At 38.5% G+C, this 10,917-nt stretch overlaps 1 protein-coding gene across 1 annotated transcript in view; it reads left to right on the top strand.

Annotated features, from left to right (window-relative positions):
• Positions 1–3,266: 3,266 nt before the first annotated feature.
• Positions 3,267–10,917, top strand: part of LOC103061230 (1-phosphatidylinositol 4,5-bisphosphate phosphodiesterase zeta-1-like) — a 40,048-nt gene continuing 32,397 nt past the window's right edge. Inside the window, exons 1-2 of the mRNA XM_007441070.2 lie at positions 3,267–3,395; positions 4,140–4,371. Of these exons, the coding sequence (XP_007441132.2) occupies positions 3,279–3,395; positions 4,140–4,371 (349 nt within the window). The 5' untranslated portion in view covers positions 3,267–3,278. The remainder of the gene's footprint in view (positions 3,396–4,139; positions 4,372–10,917) is intronic.

Genomic DNA, 10,917 nt, shown 5'->3' with positions numbered 1-10,917 from the left:
CCTGGGAAAGGCACATCTTCCTTCTGGAAATCCCAATGGGATTTTCCAGTGTGTAAATGTAGGGACATCCTTCTCATTTGCCTGCAGATAATGACTATATGTCAGAATCATAATTAGAATTAATTTATAATCCAGATAATTCCTGTCCGTTTTTTTCTGTAGCCGTTTTGGGTTCCCAGTGGCTTTCAAACTGGTGAATAATCTGTGTGCACGTAATAGTGGTGGATTCATCTTGCGCCTACAACTAAGCACAGTGCCAATGCGGAATTAAAGCAGCCACCCTATTATAACATGGATGCAAAAATAAAAATAAACGTGCTTCATTGTAAGGGAAACAATTTTGCAGATGTGGAGATTCACTCAGGTATGACACACCGGCCCTCCCCGCTGGCTAGCAATGATGGAAGTTGTACTCCGTCCAACCTCTCTGGAGGGCACGAAATTGGGGAAGGTGATTAATTTATGAAAACACACATTTCTTGGGGAAGGTTTATGCTACAGATTTCCATGCTTCTAGGTGTGGAAATGTGGGAACGTAAGAGAAAACAGCAGGGAAAACTCTACAACAATTAAAACTGGAGAGGCAGGTGAAAAATTACTAGAATTGTTTATATTTGTGACGAAGGTTGGGCATCCCTTCTTTATATATTTCTTTTCTTTTTCTTTGCTGTTTTCCTCCCTCCCTCCGTCCCCTTTCTTGATGTTTTTCCTATTTTTTCCCCCTTTGCACCTTTTACTCCTTTTTTCTCATTTTTCTATCTTTCATCTAGTTTCTATTCGTTTTTACTAGTGCAATGACATCTTTAATAACATTATTTGGGGGGGGGGGGACAATTAAAACCAGAGAGGGACGGCAAAGGTGAAGCTCCTCGATGCACCTGAGTTTTATGTTGTAGCATTTCAAGACCATATGGCGTGATTATATGCGCGCGCGCTCCAAATATCGATGCTGAGGAGAAGGCCGGTGCCCGCGCGGAGGAGGAAGGAGGCAAAAGGGGCGCGCGCGACGCCCGTCTCCAGCCACGCCGGCGCTGGGCGAGCCCCGGCGCTGCTTGGCCGGGGGAGGCAGCCCCTCGCGCGCCCGTTGTGACGTCGCAGAAGCCCTGCGGGCTGCCCGCTGGCGCCACAGAGGGCAGCCCCCTCCTCGCTTTCGACTGGCCGCAGCAAGAGGGGCAGGCGGGCAGGGGAGCCGCTGGGAAGGTCCGGGAGCGGGTGAGCCGGGCGGCGCGCTGGGAGCTGCTGAGACCATCGCAGTAAGGAACAGGCGCATGGGCCATGCGGAGGAGGCAGCGGCGGCACCATGGAGAATAAATATCCTTGGCTCGCGAGGAAAGGGGAGAGGACAGCTGGGGGGCGGCGCTGCGCGCAGCCCTGGAGGGCCCTTCCCCAACCCGGCGCCCTCCAGCCGGGCAGGGACTGCCCTCCCCAGATTCCCCATCTGCTTGGCCCTTGGTCGGACTGGCGAGGAATTCTGGGGGCGGCGGTCCCGGGCCGTGTGGTGGGCCCCAGGTTGAGCAAGGATGCACCAGGCATTCTTGGAAAGTAAATGTCCTCTCCCTCTTTCCTTATTATTAGTCGTAGCAGTAGTAATAATACTCGTAGTATTTTCTCCTGCTTTCTAACTGTCATCTTGGGGAGAATCTCAGAAATCTGTAAGTATCTTCGTGGAATGATGAAAAAAAAACCATCAGGGAATAAAATAGTGTAATTTATAGAGCAATAGTTGATCAGAATAGTAAGCACTTATCTATCTAGTCCAATGTTTCTCAACCTTGGGTAAGTTTCAGAATTCTCAGCCAAGAGTGTGCTGGATGGGGAATTCTGGGAACAGAAGGTTCCCCATCTGGATGCTACCAAGGTTGGGAAACACTGATCTGGCCACTAGAAGATGAACCTGGAGTAACAGCCCTTAGTAACTAACTCCTTGCAAAGAAAAAGACAACTCTATCTAGCTTTTTCTCCCAAAAACCTGCAGCTGAGAACTTTTCTCTGTTCTCTGCTTCCTTCACACTAAGGATCTTTCCTTCCCAGTCCAAAAGACACCCATTTCCAAGCTATCTTGAGTGCCTTCTGGATGGAAAGGTGGAATGTTACTGATTTTACATCAGTTTAGAAGCACCCAGTTCACATTCAGGTATATATCCCTGTGAAAAGGAAGAAGCAAAAATAAGAGTATTTTTATGCAGTTATCTCCCAGATCCACATAATCTTTGGCTATTGGATCTTCCTAATTAGGTCAACTGGGATGTCATCTGGAATAGGAAGCTCTTCATCTTTCCTGCTTTGCTAGGGGAGCAACTCGTTGTTGCTTGGACTTTGAAACTCTCTTCCAAGTAAACAGATGATATTCCAGTTGACCTAATTAGGAAGTAAAAGGAATTGAGGTCGGTTCTGGATCTTTGGAATAATTTCTCTGTAGAGATCAGACTGGCCCCCTCCCTGATGCCATTCTGGTAGGATGTTGAATAGCCCTCTGAAAATGCTCTAGCTAGTTATATTTGGCCATCTTCTTATCTTTTATTTTTCATATTTCTGTTCATCTAGATTTTTTATATGTTTTTTTGTTTTTACTCTGAATTTTAATGCTTACTGTGGATGTTTTAATGTTTTTCATACCTTATAAACTTAGATGGAAGCAGGATATAAATGGAATAAATGAATAAATAATTGTGGATTTTCTGCTGGAGGACTTTTTTTAATGGGCAATACATTAAGGAGTCCAGAACAAAGTCCTGCACTATACGGAACACCATTTTCTCTGGCCAATTATACATTTAACCCTCTTGCTGAGGATTCCCACTTTTTGTTTATTGTGTGATCTCTTCCAACAATTCTCCCATTTCTTTGCAACAAGGAAAGCTTCAGCTGAATATCATGGCTGTCTAACTCCTATATATATCTCTGCGTATACACTCGTTGTGTATGCCTGAACACTGGGAATTGGGCAACATATAAACTTAATATATTATTACCCTTAATACAGGGGAATTGTTTATTTATTTTTCTGTAAATGTCTTCAGGGAGGTTGGGGAAGTCACTTTTCCATGGGGAAAAAAACTCTCTGATAGTGATACTTCAGTTAGAATGTTACTCTACAAAATTATTTCAGTCTTCTAGAGCGGAGTCTAAATGAAATAGATGGATGCAAGTAATTTAAGTGCATTTGGTCATAGAAATCTTAATAGTAAAAATCATGGGATTGTCTCTTACATATTTTCTGGATTAAGATGGTCAATGTTGTTGAAAATTCCCTTAATTCGCTTTCCTGTACATGGTTCATGGACCTCATCTTTGATGAATTTAGGGGAGGCAAGATTAATATAGAAAAGACCTTAAAGTTGCTCAATAAATTTGAAGTCTCTTATGATTATGTTCATGTGAAAAAAGTGTTCAAGGTGAGAAAAATGTGATTTTATTCTTTTTAAATGTGTAGTAAAATTATGATCAAAACAGATTTATCAGGTGCTAAATGAACAAAACTTCTAGATTAAAGTTTTCTGTCAGTATGGAAATGTATTGCTGATGGGTAATGTCCCCATTTTACTATTTAGAAAACAATGTAGATGAAACCTGGTTAGGTTTGTACAGAGAAGCATTTGTTATACGTAGTTCAGGTTGAGGTATTTTTGATGCAATTGCGTTGTGTCATTCCTGCTCATTGTAATTTTCCTATGTTTTTCCACTGCATCTCTCCCTCTCTTCCTCTCCCCCACCCCTTGAAGAATTAATTCATTGAAATGCATCCTTAATCATGGCGAGCCCTGCCATCAAGAAATTCTTGCCTTGGCCTGGGACAATTAGGAAAAAAAAGAGGGATTGGGCAAGCTCTCTGTTTTTCATTAATTGTTTATATTAAGCCAGCAAATAAAATCTTTATTATGGTCATAGAGTAGCATAATTCTTATAGATTTGCTCTCCAGCTGTATGAGGTAAATGAAGCTAGGTCATTGGCAGTGTTATGAGTTTAAACACGTATCCTAATTATGTCAGTTCTTCTCATTTTCCTGCTTTCTTGCATATTTCGGCTTGACGTCAGATTCATGGTGGCTTATCTCCAAATGAAAGGCAGCTTCCCCAGAGTTATTCACCACACATGTTATTACTTAGACTTATTTGGAACCCTTTCTTTTTTTTTGTAGAAAAATGACAAACAGAAGTCTGGACTTATTACCATGGAGGATTTCAGAGCAATTTATCGAACACTCCTGCACAGACCTGAACTCATTGAACTCTTCAGCAGCTACTCGCCAAACAAAAAAGTTCTAAAACCAGCAAACCTAGCTGATTTTCTTAAAAAGGAACAATTTGAACTCAATGCTAATGAAGGAAGGGCTGTTTCACTCATTAATCAATATGAACCCATTGACGAAGGTACCCTAAAGTTCTAAAGTTATGATTTAATTAGTGCAACTTCATTTTCTGAGGAAGCTATGAATGTTGAAAATACAAATAGTACAAACAATTGTCATGCTTCTTTAAAAAAAGTACTATTGTGTTAGAAGAAGTCATTAATGGTCTGTGGTTGCAATTGTGCCTTTGGTATATACATTTATTTAATAGAAGATCAGAATTGTCATTTTTTGTAGCCACCACCTTTGAAGTGAAGTATAAACATTTAAAATATGTAAAGTCTTTAAAACAGTATCTATTGTATTTTAAACATGCTTTTATGAATTTAAATTGTATTAATTTATTAAATTGTTTATGTGCTAATTCACCATGTCCTGAAAAGATGAACAGAAAGCACAGCTTATAAATATGTTTTCTAATTCTCTATTGAAAAATAATTATTCTGTGTATAGGATGAGAAACCATTACAACTAATTTGGTCTTTTTTCAAATGTATTGACTTTGCATTTCTTCTTTTATCACTTTGTCTATTTTAAAGCAAAACACTGGTTTATTATACATTGTACTGTATGTATGCGTGCTTCATGTTAGTAAATGTTTCATTCAGATATCAAATGAAATCATACAGGTATCACCAAGTCATAGTAGATTATGAGATTAATCTTTTGAAATATTTTTCTGCAGCAGCCGAGACTGATAATTTTACAGTTCAGATTGCAATAGAGGCAAATGGTAAATTGGAAGCAAAAAACCCCCCACACACAATACACCTCAGTGTTTTTGATTAGTAGCACAATCTTATGTTTGTCTATTAAACTCAGTAGGACATACCTCTGAGTAGACATGCATATGAATGTACTTGAAACTATAATATTCTAGTAAACCTGTATGAAATACAGCTAATATCTTGTATAAATGATTTCTCTTTGCTCTCCTCAAGGAATGTACTGTCACCTAGTTAAAAATAACTACCTGATTTATAATAAATAAATAAAACAGTTTTTCTTGGTCAGGGCATTCCAGCTTTCCGTTATTACCAGAGAACCTGATTAATCGGAATAACATTTGGCCTTTCACCACACCTTAAGGAATGATGGCTTTGCAAAATAACCCTAACAGAGTCTAGATGAATGTTTCAATATTACTAAGCTGATCATCAATAAACACAAACAAAAATGGTGTAAAACATTCCTCGACCCTGTTTTGAGACTCAAACTGTTTTTCTCTGGTTTTTGTACATTAGGCCCTTTAAACTTTCTGCAAGATTTTGTGATTTGGCACATCGATAACTTGACTGTCTTCCAGTAATGCTTCATCTAAAAGTTAATCAGTAATTGTAATGTGACTATGTGTTAATTTAAAGCGTTAAGACCAAGTTATATAATCCTTGGATCTTTAAAAATATTCATTCTATTTTTTTATTATGGGTTGGCCTAATAATATCATTTTTAAAAAATTTTTTATCACCAGTGTCATAAAAAGTTTGGATTTTCATGTAATATGATTATTATTAGAAATATACACAAAATATTCACAATGCTGTTTTTTACAGTTTTTACAAAATTGCATGTAATTTTACGGAATTGTATTTATGTAATTGCATGAATTAACTGATTCCTGTTCCCTCTTTGGGGGCTTGTATATTTATGTCATCATAATGTATAGAAATGGTAATAATGAAATAAAGGTATAAACTGGTGTAAAGTTAACTCCTCCTTTACAACTAATTCTTGTTACTGTAATTTTCTGTGGCATTTTTAACTTGGTAAATGAGCACATTTTTTTTTTTTTTTGGCTATTTCTGTTACATTGGGTGGAAGTTTTAATCTATGTTTCTGTTATTCTAAACTCCTGCCAGTCCAATTCTCTTGTTGCACTGAATGTCATGTTCCCAACCTTTATCGTGGCTTAATAAAAAAAAGTCAATACGTAATCATTAGTGCCACTGGTTACCATAACTATTCTTGATGTAAAGATCTGTTGCAACACTAGGCTGTGACATCCAGATTAGTCCCAGAAACATGTCATAAAATCCGCACTTCATTCTTAGTTCTGGCTTTGGATAAGTGAACATTATCCTCAAAAGAACTCACACATTATCAGAATCAATTGTTAGATATAAGAAAGCAACAAGGAGGATTCGGGATAGCACTGTTTCATGTGTACATCTTGTATTTAAAATTAAGTTTGCTAGATTCCCTGTTAGAAATGGCATTCATGGCCATTCTCATATCCAGGTTTAGCAGCTATATCATGTTTTTTTAATGTACATGCTACAAGAAGCAGGCAGCAATCACAGTTGTCTTCGTTATATACAATGCTTTATACCTGCTGAATAAAACATGACTCAACTGATTATGAGGTATATCACAATTACACACTGGGTGCTCTTCTGCAAATTGTTACTTGGCCATACTTTTTCCAATGGAAATGAAAGTAGGTCAGAAGAATCAACTGTTGCAATGGAAAATGTTGAGTTTTTCATCAATAGGATTGTTTTACACAAATACCCATATGAAAACACAGTAAAATCATTTCGTTAGAGCTTAGGTAAATAAATAAATTAAAAAAAAACCTTATATGGTTTATAAAGCTGTTTTCAATTCATAATTAGAAGTCCAGACAACGATTGGATTTCTCACATTCATTGATTTTAGTGGGAGGATATACTTAGCTCTCTACCTGAAATCTCTATGACCTTTATGGCTTAAAAGTGGTTCTGCTTAGCTCTAGTTATGCTGAGCTTTTTCTGCTAATGATAAAGATTGAAAATGACTTCTGTCCATTTGAAAAATTAAGTTGCTTACTGGGAAAGCTCATAGAGATAAGAATAACAAGGGAACCTAGGAGGTTGAAGGCCATAGTTTATGGCCTTCAACCTCCTAGGTTCCCTTGTTATTCTTTCTTACCCAACAGAATATTGGAAGGAAATTATGCAAAGAACATGGGGCTTTTTTTTGTCCATCAGCAGGATAACTCTCTGCAAACATAGAACGGGACCAGATGTGGTGGAGGAAGCTGGAAAAAGGAAGACTGATTTTGAAAATGGTCCGGATGTGGCTGTGGAGAATAACATTCCAGAAAAAGAATTCCCCAATGCAGGGGCTTGGAATGTTGCTCTGTTTTAAGCCCTCTTCCTTCCCAATCACATTTGTAGGCTGCCCAGCACTTCCCAGTGCACAATAATCACACAAGCACAACATGCTGGTTACATACAGATACCTTCTATAGCCACTGCTAGTAAAAGGATTGGGACTGGGAAGAATTATGGAAGCCATACCTTTCATTCTTTCCCTACTTTGTTAAACTTCACAACAGTGCCTTCAGACATTGCAAGAGTTATATGAAAACCTACCAACCTAAAATGCCATCCTGGGCTTCTCTCCAAATATATAGCTATAGAAAGGTGGGGCAACATCAGTCTAGGACCAATAAGATCAGTCTTTCCCACCTAATTCTCACCTTGATTTTGGCTAGGTTACAATTTTAAGGGGAAGCTGTATTTATTACATTAACTCCTTCCAGCCATCCCATAGTACACCAAGCCCTTATATGTGTAGCATGAAGCCATGGATAAATGTAAATAGATAGGTAAAGTCCAAAGAACAGAAGAGACTAACACTAACTTCTTAATAATTTTATCACCAACAGGTGATAAAAAAAATCCAAAGGCTCTATGGGTACTGTATTTTGTTCCTCTGTGATGAATAGATCTAATATATAAATAAAAATAATAAATAAATAACATTCAAAAGTAAAATGAACAAGTACTTCCTAAACTAAAAAAAACACTGTACAGATAATCCCCAGGTCAAGAATGCCTGGTTTACAGATGACCCGTAGTTAAGAACAGAGCCTATTGTAGCAAAACTTGACTTAAATACACAATGGTTCAAGTTCATTACACGATACTACTTATACAATATTATACAATAATACTGTTCTGGCTTACATACAGATTCAGCTTAAGGACAGACCTTGGAAACAGAACTCATTCTTAAACTGGGGACTACCTGTACCTCCAAATGCCTTGCAAACCAACCTTCTCCAGTTTGGTAAACTGACTTAAGCTACCTTTTTAACTGTTTTATAGTGTATGCATTTATCATTGTACATCATCTACTGTTGTTGTGACTGAGGCGGCTTATAAATTAATTAAATAAGTAAATCCTGCAGTGCTGTCACCTATTGGTCATTTGGATTTATACAGCTCATGTATGGTAGTCCTTGGATTTCTTGATCTAATAAGTGTAAGGTATAGAGTAGGGTTCCTCCACCTCAGCAACTTTAAGATGGGTGGACCTCAACTCCCAGAATTGTTTCCCATGCTGGCTGGGGAATTCTGGGAGTTGAAATCCACCCATCTTAAAGTTGCTGAGGTTGAGGAACCCTTGTATAGAGGACTGTTTGTCAACCTTGGCAACTTTAAGATGGGTGGACTTGGGGAATTTTGGGAGTTGAAGTCCACCCATCTTAAAGTTGCCAAGGTTGACTAACACTGGTGTAGAGAGTCACAATTGTCTCCAGAGTTGAAACCCTGTCTATGGCCCTTAGTGGAAACTGAAAGATCTTCTAGTATAAAACAATTTAGAAGGTGGTTTAAGCCAATTTACCAAACTGGAGAAGGTTGGTTTACATGGCATTTGGAGATTCAGCTTGGAATATTGTATGTTTTGATGAAGTGCATATCGAAGCGAGAGAAAGAGAGAGGTAGAAACTTTTACTTAAGATTACTGACTAACTCTCTCTCTCTCTCTCTCTTGTAATTTGGCCAGAAAGTCTTATGCTAGACCCAATAATGAAAAAGTTAGAGCTTCTAGAAAGGTTAACAGAGATATTTCGCATAGTGAAATATTTCATGTTCACATGAGGTGTAAAACTTTACTTCTATAGCCAGAAAATCATATAACTTTCTTATTCCAGATATTGCAGACTCTGAGATGAGAATGATTATTTCCTTGGAGATTAGGTTAGGTTCTTTCCGCTGTATGTGCTGGAGATAGTTCTTCTCGTTCTATCACAAAATCACCTAGATCAGAGTTTTTCAACCAGAACTTGATGGGATTCATGAAAGAAAAAAAAGCAATCTCCCCACACCCCTAAAATTAACTCAGACACACCAGGCACATCCATAACATTTTTTTCTAAGATAGAGCAGAAAGGACAGTAATGAAGGCCATAATCTTCACCTACAAAAAACACCCTGGCTGTGCTGAGTTCTCCTGCAAAAAATACACCCCAGCTGCTATTTGGCCCCTGTCCTCCTTGCCTTCTGCAAATTCAGCCCTGCCTCCCTCTCTTTCCCTGGAGCAAGGCCAAATGGATGGATGGTTTGGGGTAGGCAGGGACTTCCCTCTTGGGTGGTGACTCCCAATCAGCCCTTTCATTATGGATAGACAGCAATTGACACCGTGGTTTTTTTGTTTTTTGTTTTGGTTATTGCTAATTTGCTATTGTGAGTTTTGCAATTTGAACAGGGGCTCTGGGGATTTTTTTTTTTTTTTTAAAGGAACAAGTTCCAGTGCCTGAAAAACTTTGAAAATCCCTGACCTAGATAACGGCCACATACAAAATAGAAATCCTTGATGAAGGCATAAATTGCTGACTCCAAATGTGCAAAAATCTTATTGAGATTAATTTCAACACTTTTCCCCCCACCCCTCACAACAGAGCATTTGGCATACTTTACCATTTGCTTTAGTCTGCTGCATTCACGTTTTCAAGTTTTATCAGCTCCAAAAGTGCTTATAATTGCTACTACTCAGGCTAGCAGTTACAAGCACTCCTAAAGTAGATACTTTTGTGTAGCCTTACCCAACCTAACAGACTCCAAATGGGTGGATTATACCCCTATAATTCCCAGCCATTACTTGTTTGCTGTACCTATTATGGGAATTGGTTTCGCCTGTATGGAAACTGGTAGGGTGGAGCATGGTAACCCATAAAGTTTCCTACTACACAATTTGCTACCCGTAGCAATATGATTCTTTCTTACCTGCATGCTGATAAGACTAACCATAATACCAGGATTATGGTGGCAGTGAAGAAAAATTCAGAAAGCCTTGTGGAGCTTAGAATGAAATGCAGGAAGAACGGAAGAAGGAAAAGAAAATGGAAGGGGTGGTGGTGGTAAATAAGAATATGGTATTTTACTATCTCAGTTGCACGCAGGCAATCAGATCTGGACTTCAAAAACCTGAATAACCATAGATGGTAGCAAAGTGGACAGAGAATGCTACGTCTTTGTTGCGATCTACTGATTGTCTGGATTTTTATGCAGACCAGATCTGGTAGCCATAATTAAAAATGTTTGGGATGATGAAGATGATGATGATGATGGTTTACCCAAATACTTCACCTGATTTCCTTTTGAAAGGCCTCACATATTATCAAGAGTGGAAAATCAAGTTAAGAGGTTTAAATGTTCTATAACTGCAAAGAAGTAAACTCACAGAGTAACCCTATTACTTTGGCTTTCAGATTGGAAGGGAAGGTAGAGAAACGTTGCCCCATTCTGTTTTTTCTTTTAAAGGACTTTTCTTCCATTGAAGCCGATGGGAGGAATTG

This window comes from Python bivittatus, unplaced genomic scaffold (assembly GCF_059951505.1).
Source record: "Python bivittatus isolate LINGU-HERP-01145 unplaced genomic scaffold, Pbiv_v1 ctg000330_np1212, whole genome shotgun sequence".
In the NCBI taxonomy this organism is placed as follows: Eukaryota; Metazoa; Chordata; class Lepidosauria; order Squamata; family Pythonidae; genus Python; species Python bivittatus.
Note: the sequence above shows the minus strand (reverse complement) of the source record. Positions and strands in the feature narration are given on the sequence as shown.